Raw genomic sequence first — 22,949 nt, forward strand, 5'->3', positions numbered from 1 at the left:
ATGTGTTACAACTTTTGACATATGAAATTAGCCACAAAAACCGCCCTACTATCCTATGCTTAGCAACCCTTGGCTAAATTGGCACAGGGAAGGGCATAAAAAAAGAATACAAAAATAAAATAATAGTATACAATAAGACTTTGACTTTTAACCATATGCGTTCTTTTCTACCTCTTTACAGGTTAGGGGTCAGTAACTGGCCCTTTGACACCTTTGAGATAATGTCAACATTTCAACTATAGACATATATGTGTGTGCATTTCAGTTATACCTTAAAATACATTCCTGCCCAATACTTACAGTGATGTGAAAATCTAAAAATCCTTGATCAATTTTTACAACTTGTCATAAATATACTAGCTTTACTTGGTATTAGCAAAGCGTGTTAAATCCATTATGAAATAGCTCGGTTGGCACAATAGCCAAATATTGTTACTATGTTACTACAAAATCACAACTAAATTCAAGCTTTATATTAGTCCAAAAATCAGTCATCACAAAAGAATGCTGTATTATTTACATCGTGGTTAACCCACTCACTCTCAGTTTCACTTGCAATGGTTCTCTTTGTAATTGTAATCTGAAAATGCAGGGCAAATTCGTATGCTCCCGCTCTGCCCCTTTAGGCCAGAGGTCCGTAAAGATTTCTACTTGAAGACGTTTACATCAAGTGGTCAAGTAAATAGCACTGCTGTCCTCTTCTGAGTGAATCAAGTAAGCAAGGTCAGTGAAGACAATATGTCTCAAGTTTGTGTCCTCCTGGTTTGGGTTTCTTCTTACTGCAGTCCAAATCCCTCCGCGTTGGAAATAGCTATTGTCAGTTTTTGCTTCAATTCTTTTTTCGTTTTGTAAAGAGGCAGGCAGAGCTGGTTAAAACAGGTGTGTGCTGTTGGCAACCTAGAAAACAAGATAAAACATTCACTCTGTACAGAAAAGCAATGCATTTGGGTATTGCTGGTTTATAGTTACAGTAAAAGTCATCAGGTGCCAAACAGGGTACGGAATTAGGACACCCTTGCTTGCACCATTAGACTCCAATTAACATATGGGCAATGTTGTAATAATTTGTGTGCCCAAGACATGGGCTTCCTACTAGGAGGTGGGCCCCTTGACAGTTTAATGCATGATCTTTCTATGCGTTTCTATGCAGTCATCTGGTGAGAATTCTTCAAAAAGGTTTGGTAGAATCCATCGTTTTCAGCAACAAAATACAGTACTGTAAAAAAAAAAACTTTAATTCCAGAAGTTTTGGGATAAAAAAGTAAATAAAAAAGATTTTAAAAAAAAGCAATACCAGTTAGTGGATGTTTCTGTCTTCGAAATCTTGAAGTTTAAATCGGCCATTCCGCCAACTGGTACCCTGTCACTTCCTGTTGCAAAGTGTAGCAACTTCTTTTGGAGTTCAAGTGGAAATCCTAAAACAACATCCCAAAAGTGTCTGGGAAAAAGAGAAACATGATTTTAATTGTATTATATATATATATATATATATCTATGTCTTTATTTAGTCTATTGTTGATATTATATTGATTTTGTAACCGTTATCCTAGCAACCAAACTATTTGCACTTCCCTTCCCCACTCTCTTCTTTCAACCAAAAAGCAATCTGTTAACTACATCATGGGTTAAAAAGCCAAGACATTAGCAACACAGAAATGGTATCACTGTCAAGGACGGTGGAATCTACTTTTGAGCATATACCAGCTGTCTAGGCAAAGATTTTTGGAACATTGTACATTGTACACATTACAAAACTGACCCAAGAAGAAAAAATATTTCCAATCACTTCTTACACATTTGGTCAGGGTTTATTTAATGCAAACATTAATTCCACTGATCCCAGTATTCCCAAGTTTTTATATATTCCCCAATTTTTTATTTGTATTAATTTAATTGAATTAATTTATAAAGCCACTAGTACGGAACCCTACCAGACAAACAAGTGTGCCCCCTTTAGAAAAGGTGAGACTTAGAATCTTGGCTGAGCACTGCTTAAAGCTAGGCAAGGAATATATGTTATGTCTTCAACACCAAAATACCTGAGCATGACTGTACCTTTAAGGAAATTATGAGTTAAAACTGGAGAACCAACAGATGACTCAGCTTTTCAAAGATTGAATTCTCCTATCTTATTTTGCTTTACAGTAACAATGGGAGCGCCATAGATACATTGGTGACTAAGGTTTCCTTTCACTTCTTGCATTATATTTACAAAACAGGAGTATTCATCTGATGTAAGATACACTATAATATATTCCAAATGCAGGCGTGTATGTTTATAAACATACTGCGTAAAGTGACATGTCATCATGGGTTAGACTATTTTGTTAAACAAGTTTTGTCATATTAGAGCTTTAGAATAGTAGATCCGTGGAAGAGTTGTTGGTAGAGGTACAGTTGAACAATTAAAAAAAATATATTTTGGTTAAGTATAAGGGTATCCTGAATTATAAATAACTAAGAGCTTTTAGTTATATTAAAAAAACAGGCTACACACATTGACCTCTGGAATGAAAGACCCCTAGGGCTGATAGAGCTCTAGGCAAACTATGGCTCTGGTGCCCCCTTCTGCATGCACTTGCTTCCTAATACAGGAGGGAATGTGGCAAAGGAGCTCCCCACACCACCACCTTAACCACCAAGGGTTTCTATATGGTAGGGCCAGCCCTGATGGAATGTACGTCATCTTTTTCTAATTTATAAAACATTTCCCAACCTCCTGTATTTACATCTGTTATTATGGTCTAATGTTCAAATACATGATTAGATTTGCAGTTTCTTAATACACAGCAAACATTTGCAATCAAATGTTGTTAAAATCAATATGCTGCAGACAGTATTTCTGGGTTACTTCAATTGTAGACTTTGTAAAACACCCAACATGAAGCTAATCTACTGTTCCAATATTTGGAATAAGAAAACCACTATCCTGACACAGAGGTCACCTTAAGCTGTACAAAGGGATTGGGAATTGAAAAAAGTTGGAGGATCGGTGCCTTTCCAGTTTTTGCTTGTTCTGTAATGGAATCCAAAGGGAGTAGAACAGCTAATTTTTTACGTCTAAAATATCCTAAGTAAGGGAGGCCTTTCTCTATAAAACCCTAGCTCCTGATTGAGGTGTGCAACAAACCTTGTCTGTTGTGTATAGGCACAAATTTAACAATGTACATCACCAAAGTAGCATGGCATGGCTTTAATATTATTACCAATGTTTAAATGAACTTGTGCATAGTTTGTAGATAAGATACAGTCTGTGATTGGATCCACAACTAAAAATTGATTTGAAAGGCAAGATAATAATCTATATAATACAAATATATTTCTCAATTAAAACTGATATATTTTATTGACACACACAATAACTGAAGCTTTTTAGCTTTCTGGAAGTTTTGCCCCTTCCAGTGTTGCTTTTGTGTACAGAATTGTGATGAAAAGCCTTATAACCAAATATAAAATGTTAGAGCACAGGCTGGTTGCTGTTTACACCACTCTAGCGCTCGGATAGATAAAGCAGATCTAGTGCATCTCACCTAATAGTGAGGTCAGTTTTTAAGTAGCCATCATACTGAGTGTTCTTCTGTAGTGCAAGCATATCGAGCTCAGGGCTTCCGCAAACAAGAATTTCCACTTCTTCAGGCCGAAGTAGCTTAAAAATAATCAGGTTTTACAACAATTTCATTTAAAAAAATGCAAATAAATCAGCATACTTTTTTTGTGGATCAACGTTGCTAAGGTAAGATGCGTGGTTATCCTGGACCTCTAAGTTATTAAACCTATATGTGCATCTCACTCAAAAAGGTTAATCAGTTGTTAGGTATCAAAAACTACTTTGGTAAATCTTTTCAGAGACAGCATGACAAGAAAGTCTGAAAACCTAACAAAATAGCAATTACGCTAACACACACATAAAATGCATACAGTCACTCAGCATAATAACGTGGGGAAGAAAGAGTTAAATAAACATTAGCCAACTATATGAATGCTAGCAACTAATTAGTGAAATTAGCATTTATTCTTTATTTATTAGCCTAGTTTGGTAGTGTTTACAAAAAAACACAGCATCCTTTGTTTGCACTAATTTAATAGAAATGGAATTGAATCCATTGCTAGTGCCATCTTTGCCAGTGACAGTTTCTTACCTTCCCTGATGTCTGGGGATGAAAAGAAGACTACTGTGAAGTTTGGAGTTTGGCAACTTATAGCATATTGGGGTAGTTAAATACCATACTATAACACTCTAGGTGTAGGGCGACATTACATTTACTGATGCAAGCTTTTAGGGAATGTTAGTTCAATCTTCCAACCCCTACTATATCCCATCATTTCTACCAGTACCATGAAAACGGATCTGCAAAGGCATTAGCCTTTACTAGTAAAATAAATTACATTCCTTGCCACATTAAAAGATAAAAAAAATATTAATGGTGATAAATCCAGTCTTACCATTAAAGCATTTGAAGAGCACACGCTGTGAAATCCATAGTAAAAAGCCGAGAACTGTTTGTAGATGGACTTATTAAGAAGGAAGTCAACATAAAGTTGGACATATTCTAGAATGCAAAAATGTTGTCATTTTTTAGTACAGTTTTAACAAAATAATAATCCAATTAAAAATGACATTTTTTTATCAGGTTAATTTGTTTTTTTAGTGTAATGATATATCAGTAATTTACCTTTTCTGTTCAGATTGGTAACAGGAATTTTATCACCACTGGGTTTTAAGTTATATGATTTAATGACCCCAAACTCTTCTTGAAAAACCTAGAAATAAAATCAAAATGGGAATGTATAATGAGACTGTAAGAAATACTGCATATATTATAAAAGAAAACACAAATGGCGGCATATATATATATATATATCTCTCTCTCTCTCTCTCTCTCTCTCTATATATATATATATATATATATATATATAATCTATCTCTCTATATACTGTACGTAGAATTGTATGACAATCACTGCACTAGTTGTACAACTCACCTGGAATGTTGAGTAAAAGTCTTCTTCTACATTGCCTTCATATGTTAGAAGCTCATTTAAACCATGTGCAAGTTCCTAAAAATAAAGATTTGCAATAAATAATGTCCTGTTCATTCATCATCACGTTACCTTAATATGCACAAGTAAGACACTAGGGGAGTGTAATATATTGGTTAATTTTATATAATTAATTAAATTATTGAAATCTAAGAGGAGTGGCCTGGCCAAGTACTTTGACCCTTTGTACTTGTTTTTAATTGTTTTTTTCTTTCTTCACATCTTATTAGTTTTTGAATGAGTAGACTGATCAAAACAATCAAGGTTCAAATCTCAATTGGTTTCTTTTAATAAATCAAACCTAGAGTTTACTAACAGCAAGTATCAGTTGCATTGATTTCTTCAAACTTTGTAAAATCGGACCTGGGCTAATTTGAGGTCTGACATTTCTTGAATTTCTCTGTTTAGATTGTATTCAAGCCATTTACATACTGTGCACCAAAATAGTATCATCCTGAAGTCCTGTTTGATTATATCCATCAATGACTGAATGATGACATCTGCTAGCTAAGTCATCCAAAAAAATGACCCAACCAAAAAGTCATATTGTAATAGGCCAAGCGAATTAGCAAATCTTACACTTTTATTATACAGATTATTATAGAATAGATTACAGAATAGTAATCTAACTTGGTCACATTTTTGAACTTTACAAATTGACTTTATTGTCACAAACGAATGGATCAAACAATGCCTTGTGAGCCAGAGTATACTATAAAGCAAGTGTGAATGTGAATGTGAAAATCAATGTAAATACATTTCCAAGGAGCTGTGGGAAGTCTTTATTCAATAAAGTCTGATTAAGGTAATGCTGGACAATTGATTGAATTATAAACATGAATATTATAAATGTGGATGTGACAATCAATGTTAAATGTATTTTTGAAGAGCAGTGAAAAGTCTTTATTCAATAAAGTCTGATTAAGCTTATGCTGAATAATTGATGAAATTATACACATGAATAATATAAATGGTATAATTATCTCTTCTTGGTAGAAATAATACTTACAGGCATAATCTGATAGAGGTCATCTAGAGTGACAGATCCAATGCCTACAGGCACGTTTTGATCACAAGGAACTATGGGTGGACTCAGGAGCTTCTTATAGCAGCAGGGTGGAAAGCGGATATCAAGGGTTATACTGTTATAGACAGCAAGTCCCATCAGCTTGCAATGTTAAGGATAATCAACAATAGTCTGTGCTATACATTCTTATTGCTGAACATGTGAGCTTCCAAGTTACTTGGGCAAAAAACGGTGTGGTTCTTCTTTTCCTTATGTATTCTTGCCAATATGAGCTGCATATTCTTCTAAAATATCAGAGTTATGCATAAAAATTGATGACTTGAAAAGTCATCTTCTTCTCATACAATGGATTATTCCATTAGATGCTAGAGCAGTACTTACATTGAGTTTGATATGGTAAATCCACACAAATTATAGTTTATGTACAACATCAATTTTAATTAATACAATTTTTGAACCAAAAAAAAAAGGATACAGTTCCAACAAGCCGAAATTCAGAATAGTTATCACATTTATAGCTGCTAAACCAGTGGAAGTTAGAATCCTTGTGATAAGTAAACATACCTAGTAAAGAAAATGAAATCACAAGAACAATTACTAAAACCAACTTATATAATGGACTATCACAGTAAGAATTATGTCTAAGTTTTCTTCTTAATTATTTTAATATAATAGATACTAAATGCATTTAAATGAATTGAATTTTCCGCACAGCGTATTCTATGCCTTTCTTTCTGATCAGCAATTTAGTGTATAGTGTAGCTAATGGGAAACCATATATCCATACAATCTCTTACAGACTCACCTACAGTCCTCAACCAGTTATAGATTTTTCCCTTCCTTCCCTTATTGCCCTATCATCTCCTATCTTAACCATTCCAACCTACTAAACACCATTCCACCTGCATGACATTACATTAAGCAAGCGGAACACAAATACCTACGCATGAATGATACAGTGAGTCTGTCATGCATTATGTGGATACAGAAACTTTTCTGCAAAGATGTAACTTTTAAAAACATAGGCTTACCGTAGTCGGGACGAAAAATTTGCCTGATGAGCAGGAGAAACCATTCTTTTGTCAGACCACCCATGTCAAGACCAGCTTCTCCTACAAAGGTAACCTTTAACTTTTTTTTCAAATCTGTTCTTTTTCTTGTAAGCTAAGAAGAAAAAATGGATATCAGTTTATATATAAAGGATTTAAGTGCAGATCTTAAAAGTCCTGCGTTAGAAATTTGTATTCGACACATTACACACACACACACACATATATATATATATATATATATATATATATATATACATACATATACAAACCAAAGGGAACGGCTGCACACTCAAAAATACTATCAGTATACAAAGGCTTTTATTTGCCCGGGTGCTCCAAAAATAGCCAGATATATGAATCCAAAGAAAGATGGGCACTCACGGGTCTTTATAGTAAAGTGTGTTTAACACCAATTTATTTAAATCAGCACAGCCAACGTTTCGGACCACCTCCGGTCCTTTCTGAAGACCGGCGGGTGCCCATCTTTGGTTACATATATATATATATATATATATACAATAAAATGCGTAAGGATGCTACTATTGATAGTTGCAGTCTACAACATTAACAGTACCAGACGCTGCCTGTCCCAAAAACAATGCTTACTGATTCTAAAAAAAATCTAAACCAAGTCATTTGAAAAACCTTTCTAATCTCCCACAGCCGGCAAAAAAACGGCAACATTTTATGCAAAAATAATACTGTAAATTTAAAATAAGACACAAAACAATATACAAATATTATTACCTCGTCAAGCGAGTCACTGACGAGCTGCAGCCTTCGCACTTTGATGTTCAGGAAGAGCATATTCATGTCAGGTTTTTGCCTCCGAGACACTTTGTCGACAAGACTTTGCTACAGGATATATATGTGATAGTGTAAGTACAAAGCCAGATTTAGTAAATAATAATGACATTATACTTTTGTACAATGTACACAATAAAACAGTGTTATGCAAAAAAAACAACCTGATTGTAATACTCAGAGTCCTGATGTTTTATGATGTAATAAGTGCAGATTTGTCGCGTAAATGAGTTAACCCCATGAGGGACATAGAGGTTTGCTACCATTTTGTACTTGAAGGTCACAATGAGATCTGTAATGTGTACATCACAAACATTGTCATTACAAAGTTTCTCTTGCAACAGTTTGATTTGTATTTTTAGAAACATGAAATAAGATAACAAGTTTGATCCAATTGGCCCATGTAGTCTGGTGGTAGTTACGCCACCTACTTTGATAGCTGGCATTGTTTCATGCTACATACAGTATCTCACAAAAGTGAGTACACCCCTCACATTTTTGTAAATATTGTATTATATCTTTTCATGTGACAACACCGAAGAAATGAAACTTGGCTACAATGTAAAGTAGTGTGTGTACAGCCTGTATAACAGTGTAAATTTACTGTTCCCTTAAAAATAACTCAACACACAGCCATTAATGTCTAAACCTTGGCAACAAACGTGAGTACACCCCTAAGTGGAAATGTCCAAATTCGGCCCTAAGTGTCAATATATTATTTTCCAGCACTGCCTTAACCCTTTTGGGGATGGAGTTCACCAGAGCTTCACAGGTTGCCACTGGAGTCCTCTTCCACTCCTCCATGACGACATCACGGAGCTGGTGGATGTTAGAGATCTTGCGCTCCCCCACCATCTGTTTCAGGATGCCCCACAGATGCTCAATACCCTCAGCTTCTTTAGCAAGGCAGTGGTCGTTTTGGAGGTGTGTTTGGGGTCATTATCATGTTGGAATAATTCCCTGCGGCCCAGTCTCTGGAGGGAGGGGTTCATGCTCTGCTTTAGTATGTCACAGTACATGTTGGCATTCATGGTTCCTTCAATGAACTGTAGCTCCCCAGTGCTGGCAGCACTCATGCAGGCCCAGACCATGACACTCCCACCACCATGCTTGACTGTAGACAAGACACACTTGTCTTTGTACTTCTCATCTGGTTGCAGCTACACACGCTTGACACCATCTGAACCAAGTAAGTTTATCTTGGTCTCATCGGACCCCAGAACATGGTTCCAGTAATCCATGCACTTAGTCTGCTTGTCTTCAGCTTTCTTGTGCATCATCTTTAGAAGAGGCTTCCTTCTGGGATGACAGCCAGGCTGACCCCCCACCCCTTCAACCTCTGCAGCAATGCTGGCAGCACTCATACATCTATTTCCAAAAGACAACCTCTGGATATGACGCTGAGCACGTGCACTCAACTTCTTCGGTCGACCATGGCGAGGCCTGTTCTGAGTGGAATCTGTCCTGTGAAATTGCTGTATGGTCTTGCCCACCGTGCTGCAGCTCAGTTTCAGGGTCTTGGCAATCTTCTTATAGCCTATAGATCCTTAGAGAGTTCTTTGCTATGAGGTGCCATGTTGAACTTGACCAGTAGTGACCAGTATGATGAGTGTGAGAGCAATAACACCAAATTTAACACACCTGCTTCCCATTCACACCTGAGACCTTGTAACACGAGTCACATGACACCAGGGAGGGGAAATGGCTAATAGAGCCCAATTTAGACATTTCCACTTAAGGGTGTACTCACTTTTGTTGCCAAGGTTTAGACATAAATGGCTGTGTGTTGAGTTATTTGAGTGTCATTTCAGTGTTGTCACATGAAATAGGTGTACTCACTTTTGTGAGATATTGTATGCTTATACATCTTGTATGAAACATAAATATTTGTATTTATTTATTTTTCTTTCTAAATAAATAGGGGTTTCTAAAGAAAAATGTAATTGCTCAGCGTAGGCTTATGAACCATACATGAATCTTTCAAGAAAGACACCAGTGGCCTTCACCTGTAAACCTTGTGTGTTGTCAACACAGGGGGAAACCCTGTTGAAAACTACCCTGACTATAATAACTATGAATGTCATTTTTGTAATTATTAATGTGTAACATAATCACTGTTTTAATATGAAAAGCAATAACTCAATAAATAGCTTAATAGCATTAAAACTATTTTAGTTTTAGAGCCCTGCATACTCGTGCAATGCTGATCATTTGCTGCTCTGAATCCTTCTGGATGATGACTTTCTTTGCAGCGATAGAAATGATAAATGGAAACTGGCAGAAGGAGAATCTGGAAGAAAAAGAGGAAAATTACCTGTTACAATACCAATAAGAAGTATTAAAGGACAATAAATAAAAAGCCATGCTCCAGTCATACATATATATACGGTATGTTTCTGAGGCTTTGTTCAAACTGCTGATGCCCTCGTGTGGCCAGTGTGAGTATGTAAACAATTCTGCATGGACAGATTGTAATGTTATTTTATATATATATATTTTATATACATAATGTAGAATACTTTAGACAATTGCCACAAAGTAATAGAATTTTAACACCATGATCTTGTTAGTCATCTATTTGTGAAAATGGAGTGGCTGAATCTGGGAACCAGAAACATTCAAATGCAGAGTCCAACTGATGCTTTTTCATTATCCTCGGGGCAAGATTTGCCAATATTGTGCACGTACGTTGATGTCACACACTGTGTTAATTGCCAAACAGCCACTGTGTCGAAATTAGGGTAATTTGGTAACTAATAAAACCGTTTTCACTTCTGACCCTGTATCAGTGTGATGCAGGTTAGGTATAGAGTAATCCTGGTGCAGACTGGCAATCAGGAGCAGGTCCGGCCCGACAACGGAGCCGAGTGGGGAAACCGCTCCAGGCGGCACTTTTGAAGGGGTGGCACTTTGCCGCCCCAAGCCCCCTTTTTTTTTTTTTAAGCGAAAGACAGAGAAAGGGGCGCCGAGCGGTTTTCGCTTACCAAGCTGTCGGTACCCGCTCGGCGCCCCTCTCTCCTCTGCAGCGAGTCTCCCTGTTCGGTTTCGGAGACCGAACAGGGAGATTCGCCGCAGGACTGCTGAAAGGTAAGTACAAGGGGGGGTGGGAGAGGAAAGGTAGATAATGGGGGGCGGCAGGGACGGAGGGAGAGGAAGGGTAGATAAACGGGGGGGGGGGGGCAGCATTATAAAATTCGCCCCAGGCGGCATTTTGCCTTGGGCCGGCCCTGATCAGGAGGAACATCCCATTGTTTGCTACAGTGACTGCTCCTCTATTAATGTTTTGCTTCAAAAATCCCTCTCCAACATAACCCTCAGTGAGTGTTATGCAATTAATGAGAGAGGAGAAACCTACATCTTTACCACTACAGTATGTATAAAAACCCCTTCTACACGACACTGCTGCTGATTCCAGCCATAAAAATAACATTTTCATGACATACAAGTAGTCCTCAAAATAAAAGCAAGAAAAGTCAATCCTTTACCACCTTCCTAAAATATAATAAACTGTAGTTGTTATTGATCCCCATATTAGATGGAGGCTGTTCTAAGGGATGCCTTGAATGGGCAATACATTAATACAAAGCAAAATTGCATCTATAGCAGCGAACATTACAAAGATCCACTACACAGGATGAGAAATTTGAAATGTGTTAAAGTACTTTTCAAATCTGACTTTAAATGGTCTTTGCAGTACAGGACGGATTACGTTTGGGCCTGCCTGTCCTGTACCACGAAGACACCATTAAAAATCAACTTAAAAAAAGGTACTGAGCTACTTCTTTATATGTTGAGGGCCGTTTAAAGTCTTAATCTAACTCTGGCACACATGCACACACACACACATAAACCCAACCTGTGAGAGTTTCCATAAAACTGCCAGGTTTGATATTCTTCCATGAGATCAATATGATCCAAAGTGGAATTATAGAAGTCGGTGTAAGATATTAAAGGTGGATTGCAGAGGGTATTTGCAGCATCTGCAAGAACATACAGTAGTTAAAAATCACAATAAGGCAACATAGTTTTAATACTATAAAATCAGTTACAATACCATAAACATTCTAGAAACTAAATTCAAAGTTCCATGATCAGTGTTTAGATAAAACAAAAATTCTAATGGACGTTTTGATTTTTTTAAATGATTCAGTAATACAGATCTGCTGCATGAGCAGCCATAAGAGTTCATGGGGGGTGCCAGTAGGCATTTGCATGGTTTGCCCAAAGTCCTGTTGTGATCATAAGAAAATATCCCAGCATGCACCTGACCTCCAAATATTGATTTTTTTTGTTTATTTTATATGTTTTTTGTAGGTATGCAACTTAATTTACAAGTGGTACCCAGATCTGGAGATAAGAGAACAGTTAGGAGTGCAGCACACAGACACCTAGAATGATTTCATTAGCAAGGTGATGGAAAATATTAAGAATGCATGAACACTAGTTTGGAAAATAGTTGTGTAACATATGGCCATTTTTATTTGCTTTACTTAAAATGGAACAACTAACAAATCAAGTTTAAACAAAAATATTATAGTGGTCTTGATTTTTTACTATGGACAACTAATCCCTTGCCACTCACTGCGTGCTTGCCTTGGTCATCTATGTGTCGTATAAACATTCAGCTATTTGGTATTTGGTCGTATTTTGTGGCACATGCTCTCTCACAAAAGAGTAAGTGGTAAACCTAATCCCTCGGTCCTACAAATGCCGCAAATCTTTTGGAGTCATCGCTTGGTCATCATTCAGGTTTAGAATTTATGGGGGGAAAATTAGGCTGAGAAGAAGGGATATGATCAACTTTGCAAGCTAATTAACAATGGGGTCAATTATCATTTAGATAAAGGACATTTTTCCCTCTGTAATCGCCCATTCTTGGTTGAGCTAGTCTCATATCTCTTTATACAAATGTTATCTAAAAGACACTCAAAGGGATAATAATCGATCATCTAAACAGGTGAAATTTGGATGGAGTAATCTTTCACGTTACTAGGTTGCACCTAAGATTAGGTTTCCAGAGCTAGCTTCTCATTCAGAAAGAAATTAGGACATTCCATATTTTGTCACTTGAGGTTTATAGTGTTTGAAATGGTAACAGAATTTCCTGTAGTCTTACTTAACAATGCCAGAACTTTGGTTGCTGATGGAATCCACCATGTGCATTTGGCCAAAGGAGGAAACTCTTCTGGTTTTGCAGGAAAGAGCCGTAGGGAGATAAACTGCAGCAATCTGTCAACTAATTGCTTGAACCTTTTCTGGGACATCCTAGTAAAGAGGGAATGTGCTTTAAAATGACAATAATACTAAAATTGTATCAAGCGCTAAAACAAACCACTACTTGTGTTATTATTATTCATATTTAATGTTATGTTTTCAAGTTATTGAAGTGTATGTTTTCCATAAATTGCAGAAGACTTCTGGATTTGTAACAAATATTCTTATATCATATTTCCAAGTGCCAAAGTACAAGAGCAATTCTTACTTTTTAAACCAGTTAATTAGGAAATGGTGGTCCGTATCTGAAAGCGTGGCAATTTGCCTGAGTAAATGTGCGTAGATAACATAAGTACTTGTACTACTAAACTGGGGGTTCTGCAAGAAAAAAAAGATAAACATGTATATTTTATCACAATCCATTACTTGGCAAATTATTGGAAACAAAACCATCTTAACAAATAACACAACAAGTAAGCAAATGCAGGATTTTAATATATCTCTACATTATAAAGCAAAAAATCGGAACATTTTAAGGAAGAACCGGGCAATGATTTTACCTGTGTAAGTATAAAGTACGCTCTAAGATCATCTTTTGTTCTTGGCCTGAAGTTTAAAAAAAATAGATAACACTGTTACACATATTGCACCATACAATTAATGTCTTGGCGTGTTAACATTTTTGATTGTCTCATCTGATCATTTTATAATACAACAGACAACATATTATCAAAATCATCAGTGGACATTTATATACTTAAAAAAAAATACATATTTAATTTATTTTCTTGGCTCTAAAGTTTGAGCAGGGCACTCGTAACATTTTCCTTTCCGTATGTCCAAAGTGTTTCATAGTATTTGCTGTTTGCTCATTGTACAGTTCTACAAAATTTTATGGCACAATATAAATCAATAAATAATAACGTTGATAGTAATATTTACGTAGCTCGCTAAATTGCACATCAAATGTCAGATGTGTGCCAAAGATGTCTCACGAACAGTAAGTTGAATGCTAGGATGTGATATTAAAAATGCACGTGTCTAAGTCATTTAGAAAGTCAGACTGTTTTAAGGTTACAGTACTACTTTAAAGAAAAGTGAGACACGGCAGGAAACCAAAAGGAACTGAAATCTATTTGGGATGTAGTATTTGTTCTTGCATAAGAATTTATTGTAAATGAAACAGTTTCAGTAAAGTTAGCTTACCCCTTCCATTCTCTTAAGAGGCTGTTAATAATACCCTTGAGCACTGCTTTCTGGATATCTTGAGACTGAAATAGTAGAAGGAAAAGTGTAACCAATTTATTTAACACATCTTATTTAACCCTTTGGTCTGGTAGGTTAATACAGGCTAAATGCCCAATGTGCGACATGGATATGTTCTAGACATTGATGATAAATAAAATATTGATGCTATAGTTTTGTTTTTTGAGATACTTACCGTATTTAATAAGGCATCATAGACTGTATTCACAAATTTGGTGTTGATTCTGGAGTCTTCTATGGTGTTTACGGATACATTAACATCTTTCTGTAAAAGTTAATAATTTTGAATTCAATTAGGATACTTAAACAGAAGCACATAAGAAAATGTACCATTTCTCCAGCTCTCCTAAACAATAGAAATAAAAAAAAATTTAAATAAATAATCCAATGCAATATTCTGATTATTTAAAAATGATGCCCAAATTCATGTAATTTAAGCTTTAAGATGAAATAGATTGACCTGTTGATGCAAGATTTGTTCCTCTGCTATCCATGACTACCAAGCAAACGGACCAATTAAGATCATTCACATTATTAAAGATAAACACAGGCCATTTATCGTGTACAGCTCAAAGGGTACTGTTAAAATAAACACATAACAATTCAAACATACAAATTGATTACAAATAACAACCAATGAGCTAATCTCGCACAGAACTACTTTCAATGACATTACTTTCTGCATGTTAAACAATGGGGAATGGTGATCAAGATGGGGGCAGCCTACTATCTCCATGTTAGACTATGGGGATCACGACAGGCAGTCCATCTTAACTGTGAACACTCTTTCCCCGATCTGGCAGACACAATCTTTCCTCTTCCATCACACTCGCTGATAAACATATTCTAAATCATTACCTTAAATGCAGCATTTAGCTCCAAGAATGAATCAAATGTTGTTAAATAAAAGTCATATACAGCTTTCCATTCTCCTGTAGATTTTGCTTTCTCCAAATCGGTCCTGAAAAAAGAAAACAGACATAAAAGTAATGAATAGATATTATGCATTTAACTAGTACCTACAATAACTAGAACAGACCTTCACAACAACACTAGATACTATCAATCCATAATGTTCATGACAAATACTATACAAAGTACATTTACTGCACATCAACATTTCATAAGTTATATTAGAGGAATGGAACTAAAGGGAGTCTGTCCTAAAGTTTGTTTTGATCTGTAGACCTGGTTAGGGAAATGGGTAGCTCATGAAGTATGTTTTTAGTTATAGATACATACCCAATGACACCTCCCTCTATGACTACTCTGGTACTACAGAGGGATCTGAGATGTATTTCTGCCTAGCCTAGCATACACTGCAGGTGCTTCTACAATACCTGATGTATGGCCCACGTGCAGTGCCCACTTTATTAAAAAAAATCAGAAATTTTGAAGGCATATGGTTCTAGTTCTCTCTGTCTTCTTACCATTCACACCTTTTCAGGCTCATCATCATTGCTCCCCGTTCTCAATGCTGTCTTGTAGGCCCTTTCTTAATTATTGTCGATTTCTCTTCTACACCAATACCCCTAAAATGTCATGCAAATTTCTGTCACGCTACCTCACCTACATTTCCTTTCGCAACAAGAGGACTTGTCTTTACCCTTTTGTAAGCAGGTGGGATGCTATTAAAAATTGCCTGGCAATAGGGTTAAGACACGATATAACAATTTTCCCTTTGTCAGGCTGAGACCTTCCCACCTGGCCTTTGAGGACCCTGAGCTAAGAAGACCAGCATGAAAGGCAGGTACAAAACCCCTGGCTTCATTTCATATATTATCAAACACTTTATATATATATATATCATTATTTTATGTTTCTTTAGAATACCATATTCTATACCCCTAACAGGTGTTTTAGATGTCCAATTTGGGGGTGGCTATAGGAAACGAGGGGGTCAGTTGCCCAGTGGGCAACTATCCATTATTAATCTATACAGACCCGATCTGTCGCTCCAGCTGGGGAGAAGATCCCCATTAGTTTACATTAAAGACATCAAATACCATTTTGTGTGGTTAGGTTTTCTTGTCTGCATGATGAAAGGAAAGCTGTGTTTTTCCATAACAAATCCCTTTCAAAATAATTTATTTGCCATGTGTAGCTACTGACCTATTTCATAAACCTGATTCTTTTTATAGCCTACTGTTTGTTGTCCTTTTGATTAAGTAATAAGTCAACTAACAGGAACAAAGGTGAAACATCAATGCTTGACAGTTTTGTTTTACTCTTAAGCGACGTTTAACTTAATTAACACATTCACTTTTTTCAAATTATAGTATGTCTGCTTTTGAGTAGAACTGTAATTTTATTTGTTGTTGTAAATGTGTAATCACATAAAAATAATGCTTTCCACTAGTCACATAGCATTATGGAATGGCTTTATGAGCAAAATTCAAAATTTATATATATATATATATATATTTACATACATACATAAGATACGCATAGAACTATGTATATTTGATACACAAAGCATGCTTGTATAGTTGTGATTTTCTATACAAATGACTCAATTCCTGCATTATGCTGGGTTTACTGATGGCTGAAATTCCAGAAATGCAAAATGTAATAGGTGGTTATGTTAGGAAAGACATGTAACTAAATGTCAGTCCTTTATCTAGTGAGGTCTGTTGACATTTCAGAGATGCGAACCCCAAAGCTTTAAATTATACCATTTACCCTTAGCTGTGGCAAGGAATAATAGTAATTACCAGTCACACGCATTTTAATGATTAACACGGTAGGTAAAGGCCGATTATTAATACAGAAAGTTTCTGGACAACATAAAAGAAATAAAGATAAATGTTTTACTTTAACTTCTTAGTTCAGAAGCCACAAAGATGAATTTTGAACAAAATATGTTGGTGGCAGCCTGAAGAAGGTTTATGATTAGTTGGATATGCTGCCATCGAGAATAAGATAAGGGAGAAAAAGATTCAAATAATGTAATATTAATTGAATAATAAATTAGTGTGTGAATGAGGAGCTTCCTCTTGATGAAAGATTAAAAACAACAATTAAGTAATAATCTTAGAAACACTGCATTGGCAAATTTAATTGCGGGTGAAAAATGGTAAAGTTTTTTAAGAATTCTGATTAAAACTGTATCTCCTTACTAGCATTAATGTGGGAAAAAAATTTAAATCTAAATCTCAAATCAAATTCACAGCAGCCAGTAGAAGCTGCTGCCTGAAATGAATAAGGCTGCATATGATGTGTGATTCCAGCTGTTACTGGTCTGTAGCACCCAGCCACGTGCTTTTCTTGTATTTTAGGGGCGATATAATCCATTAGAATCTGGTGATGACCCCCTCTGGCTCATATCTTGGACATAATCACTATAGCCATTGATCACTATGGGTAATGTTATAATTCCTACAATATACAATATGATCCCCACATGATTTATTATACCATAGCTAAAAGCATTGGTGGGAAACCCAAAGAGCTCACAGGGACTTGTATTGATCAACGAAATCCCAAAACCCAGAGCCTAATTTATTTTGTTTAAGAAAAAACATCACCTGCATCTATATTCCATGCCATTATTGGAATTAATTAAATAACTAAATGATCCTGGCTTATTGGCCACACATTCAGGCCAAGCCAGAATTCCCATAATGCATTGAGTCACTTTTCCTTTTAATATTACTTTTTGGGAGAAGATTGCAGTATAGAATCCAAGCATGTAATTCTATAAATTAATTCAGAGGGAGCACTTTTACAAGTTGCTGCAATGACATAAGGGGAGTATAGATTATTACTCGCAAGATTGATTATTATTTTTATATATATATATATATATATTTACTGCAACTTTTATGAGGGTATTAATGATAACCCACAGGTTGTAAAACTTATTTCCCCATGTACATTTTGGGCACTCATTCAAACTACAAATTAGTTATTATAAGGATATAAACAGACAGGAAATTAACATAAAATAAGGAAAAACAAAGGAAGAATTCAGCGCATACCTAGTGAATACTATTCAAAAATCACTATATGGCCGTATATTGCTTAGCCTGCCACTAACTAATGGAAAATACCTTCTCAACAGAAGAGACAGGAAATGTTAAGTTGTATATAATAATTACACATATGATACATCTGTTAGACAATCTATGTTTTACACAACATATTCAATATTATTCATATTTTTTGATTTCATGTGACAGGCCTTCTTTAAGTTGAATGATTATAATTCAGCCATATAGTGGCAATAAATACATATTACGTGAACCAATTACTGTGAAACCTAAAACCAACTGAAATGTTAATTGCGAACATTACCTAAAAGCTATCAGCTTTGCGTGAATTGGGATAATCCCACCAGCAGGAGAATGTTAAGGGTGAAAGAGCAAGGGTGGAAATGTAGCTTTGATAGTCATGAATCAAGGCCAGGTTATAGAAAAATGTGGTAATGTGCAAAGGGTATTACAAGATTGTGCAACATTCTGTTACTTTGCATCTGCGTTACTGGAGTAATACAGCTACTACTAACCACATCAAATATACTCCACATTCACAGCAAATATATACAGGGATAATTGCCTTTACAGTGCCGAATACTTCCTATCTTAATAATAATTTAGTGTTCAACCAGTTGGGTGTCAATTAAAAGGTTAAAGTTCTATTACTGTAAAATTGCAAAACACCAGTGGATTGCAGTGAGATAAACTGCCCACTGGGTGTCACTGTTGTAGTATTTTATTTTTATCTATTTTTCACACTAAATCAAGTTTTAATAAGCCGTTTAATCTTAATATATAGACATGTCAATACGTTTGAATGTTCACTTCACATGCGAATTCCAGGTTTGGTGCATACACTTTGTGGAGCTGCTGAGGGATGATGTTACTTTCCACATTGGTCATATTTGTCATGGAAATTACTCTTTATGACCCGGTATGTCTCTTAAATAAAGTGCAATTAGCAGACATATTCTGTTGGTTAGTATGGTGATTTCACTACACTTATAACTGCTTCTCATTAGGCTATATATTATTTTTACATAAACATTACCTATAGTTAACTGGTCTAGTATATGATGGCTGTGTAGGCATCTAGTAACGGGGATGAATGTGTTCCATAAGTGGAACAGCCTCCCAACAGGAGCACTAAAGGCTAATGCAGCGAGGGACTTGGAATGCATGGAATAAGCATTTGACTATTTTTATTTGTAACCAATCACCCTAAGAGTTAAGATCAGAGGATTATGGATGCATATACAAAATAGAAACCGGAAACAATTAAGCAAGGGATAAGGCATGTAACAAACAGTGCAGATGGGTGATGACATCACAGGATATTAGGAGAGGATGAAAAGTATTATGATGGAATAGGCTTTACGTACATATACATTAGCTAAGTAAACATGATTAAGAGGTAGGTAGCAATTAATTACTCAGGGTCTAGTGATCGCATAATGATTATAAGAGCTGTTAATGGTTATGAATGATGGGACCACAACTGAAATATCAACATGCCTTTTGCAAGACACATTGTATCACATTTATGTCCCCTAATTTATGACTAAAAGCAATATGCCTTGGTGAAAATATCCATGGCGGGTCTAAGTTCGCTTGCAATCACAACTTATTCCACTTCACTTCATATATACCTTTACTTAAATCATCAAGAGCAAAATGGAAAACTAAAAGAACACATTAAATATTTATTTTAATATTTATTTGAAATAGATTTGGGATCATATTCTAGCCCTGTTTTTCGTAAAAAGGGGAATTTCAAAGTGGAGCTAGGACCTGGCAGGTACTAATAGTTATTCCCTGTCTACACCTTGAAATTGCCAATTGAGATGCTTAATAGTGCGTTAAAGTCCGGCACTGACATTATATGAATTCTCGGTATCCTAGATATAGATAAATATCAGGTTGTATAGATTATCGTATGAATTGTGTTCCTCTAGTGCACTCCTGTGAAAATAGATATATGCAGTTCTGTTACCTGATATTAAAGGATCTCTATTATTATGCATTAAATTCACCAGTTTACCTGATGTTACCCAAGAATGTACTACTAACGTGTGTATGCACACAGGGAAAAGCATACAGTAAATGTCCTTTCACTCTTGAGTCGTGTATGGCTTTTAAACACACCATAATAGTCCGTAATTTGGGGCCCCTAATGGGTGATTTACAGAATTAAATTATAGAGAAACTAATAAAAGAAAATGACCCCTGAGGGTATAATGTTCTTGTCGTGAGGTTCTTTACTTTCTATCTAATAGCCTGATGATACCTATGTAATACAAAAAAAAGAACATGTACAATATAGCAATTAGATGATTATCTCAAATGACAGACACATTTCATTTGTATAACCCTATAAGAATAGCTTGAGTGGTTGAACCCTGATTAGGCGAAAGTTGATTCGTGTTTCAGTTGTTCTACAGTACAATAACCTAACATGGACCTTCACAGGTCAGACCCGAGCATGGGGTATGCACTACGTATCACCAAACCTTTGTAACAGTTCAGCAGCTGTTGGGCAGGCAAAATAACGTATGTTAGGTAATTAAAGCTGTTTATATAGCCTTTGTAGATTTCAGTAAGGCATTTAACACTGTCCCTCCATGAAAACTTATACATTTCAGTCTTTGAGATGGATGTCAAAATAGTTAAATGGATAAGACAATGGTTGAGTGACAGGAGGCAGAAGGTTGTAGTTAAAGCTGTATACTGAAAAGGGCTTGTTACTAGTGGGGTACCTCAGGGATCAACATTGGGACCTGAGTATTAGTGGTTTGCCGGATAACAGTTATCAGGAAAGACTAAGATTCGATATGTATGGGATTACATAAAATACAGGGGACAAGCCTATTTGAAAGAAGAAGCAATCTTACAACAATGGGTCATAGTCTAAAAAGTAGAGGTAATGTAAGGAAGTTCTTACCAAGAGAGTAGTAGATAAATGGAACAGTCTCCTAGTAGAAGTGGTGTAGGCTAATACAGTAAAGTAATTTCAATATCCGTGTGAAAGGGCAGACCAGATCGACCAAATAGTTCTCAGTTGCCATCAAATTCTATGTTTCTATGTTTCATTATATTAGTTCAACAGGGCACTGCTTGCAAGATTACACTGTAGATGATGTGCAATATTAATGAAAACAAAAAATATTTGAAAATGAATCAACTCACTGAAAGTCCCTTAGTGTTCTGCTACGCATTGGGATCGTAGGTTCGGGAAGGATGGGTGCTTTCATCTCAGGAGGCAAAGTATCAATGGAAATGCGCTGTTTTTGTCGGACATCAAGGCAAATTGGTGGAAGGTCTCTTACTTTAAAACAAAAACAAAAAAGAGTGAAGCATTTGATATTTCTTACATAACTATTAAACATTCTGTAGTATATAATTAAATATTGTACAGCATAAATATTGTCTAAACATAAAACATTATACTTTAGCAGTTACAGCACTTTGTGTCATGACAATCTTTATTGCTTTATGAATATCCATCGGGGTGACTTACGTTTTTGTTACATTTAACAGGATTTTTAGAGATAAACATATTTAAGAATTACATTGGTTCCATTGTTTTAGTTGCTAGTTGTGACCTTAGCCCTTCCTGGGAGATTCCCGCCATGATCAGCCCTGTATAATACACAGTTAAGTCATTGGGGTCTAGTTACTAAAGGGAGAATTGGCACGAGAGATGTGGTTTTAACTTCCTGACTACACCAGCGAGCTTCTTCTGGAGGTAGAGCTTGGTTGGCCCTGAGTAATAAATAGTTATATCAATGAGAGTTCTCCAAAGACGCCTCACCCATGGAATTATGCAATATATATAGGGCCAACATTCACATAATGAATAGTGATGTCAGTAAGTTGAAAACGCAACTCTCCTTCCATCCACATTGAGGCAAATGTATTGCTTCACTTCTACTCTTTAGATATTTTTCAATACAGGAATCTTACTGGTTCAGGTGTCAAAACTTAATTACTGGTCTCAGAGGGCAAGTGTTTAAAAGGACATTATATCATGAAAATGACTGCTGCTTACTTATTTTATCTGTGTGTACTGTGGTAATATTCTGACACTTTGTTATTTCCAGCAAACAACACCTAATAAGAAATATAGCCATTTTTATTCAAGCAGGTACTACTCACCTTAACATCACTTGAAAAGTTGCATAAAATTTAGTATGTTATAAGTACTAAACAAACATGAAGCAGAATACATCACACATGGTTTATATACTAGATGGTGGTCAGCTAGCCGCTCACAACCACTTCAGAGGTTCCTTATGATTTTGTGTTGGGTTCAATAATAATCAATAGCTTATTCTACGAAAGGTGGTTGGCAACCAAGCTGTGTGTGCCTATAAGAGTTATTTTCTGTTCTATTATTTCTGTGCAATAATTTTATTTGGACAGATGGCCCACAGTGGCCATAACAATGATGGTTACGCTCCTGGCCAGAGTGGAAGATCATGATGGTGTAGCACCATTTACGTGTTCTGAATTTGTGAATGAGAGAAGCAAGGCAGATGGTACGTCGTCAGCTGCCGAGCATATAACATGA

General features: G+C 35.9%; 1 protein-coding gene across 1 annotated transcript in view; it reads right to left on the reverse strand.

Moving 5' to 3' along the window:
- Positions 1-776: 776 nt before the first annotated feature.
- LOC149298943 (putative E3 ubiquitin-protein ligase HECTD2) overlaps positions 777-22,949 on the reverse strand; it is a 42,851-nt gene continuing 20,678 nt past the window's right edge. The window contains exons 3-21 of the mRNA XM_089486789.1: positions 21,566-21,704; positions 15,261-15,363; positions 14,578-14,667; positions 14,343-14,407; positions 13,697-13,742; positions 13,405-13,514; positions 13,039-13,187; positions 11,779-11,902; positions 10,116-10,212; positions 7,866-7,973; positions 7,098-7,230; positions 6,542-6,630; positions 6,049-6,207; positions 4,983-5,057; positions 4,674-4,761; positions 4,444-4,550; positions 3,531-3,646; positions 1,295-1,438; positions 777-897 (exon numbers count right to left, since the gene is read on the reverse strand). Coding sequence (XP_089342915.1) covers positions 777-897; positions 1,295-1,438; positions 3,531-3,646; positions 4,444-4,550; positions 4,674-4,761; positions 4,983-5,057; positions 6,049-6,207; positions 6,542-6,630; positions 7,098-7,230; positions 7,866-7,973; positions 10,116-10,212; positions 11,779-11,902; positions 13,039-13,187; positions 13,405-13,514; positions 13,697-13,742; positions 14,343-14,407; positions 14,578-14,667; positions 15,261-15,363; positions 21,566-21,704 — 2,063 coding nt within the window. The remainder of the gene's footprint in view (positions 898-1,294; positions 1,439-3,530; positions 3,647-4,443; positions 4,551-4,673; positions 4,762-4,982; positions 5,058-6,048; positions 6,208-6,541; positions 6,631-7,097; positions 7,231-7,865; positions 7,974-10,115; positions 10,213-11,778; positions 11,903-13,038; positions 13,188-13,404; positions 13,515-13,696; positions 13,743-14,342; positions 14,408-14,577; positions 14,668-15,260; positions 15,364-21,565; positions 21,705-22,949) is intronic.

The sequence above is a fragment of the Sceloporus occidentalis genome, unplaced genomic scaffold (genome assembly GCF_023333645.1).
Source record: "Sceloporus occidentalis isolate IW3139 unplaced genomic scaffold, rSceOcc1.0.p SCAF_30, whole genome shotgun sequence".
Lineage (NCBI taxonomy): Eukaryota > Metazoa > Chordata > Lepidosauria > Squamata > Phrynosomatidae > Sceloporus > Sceloporus occidentalis.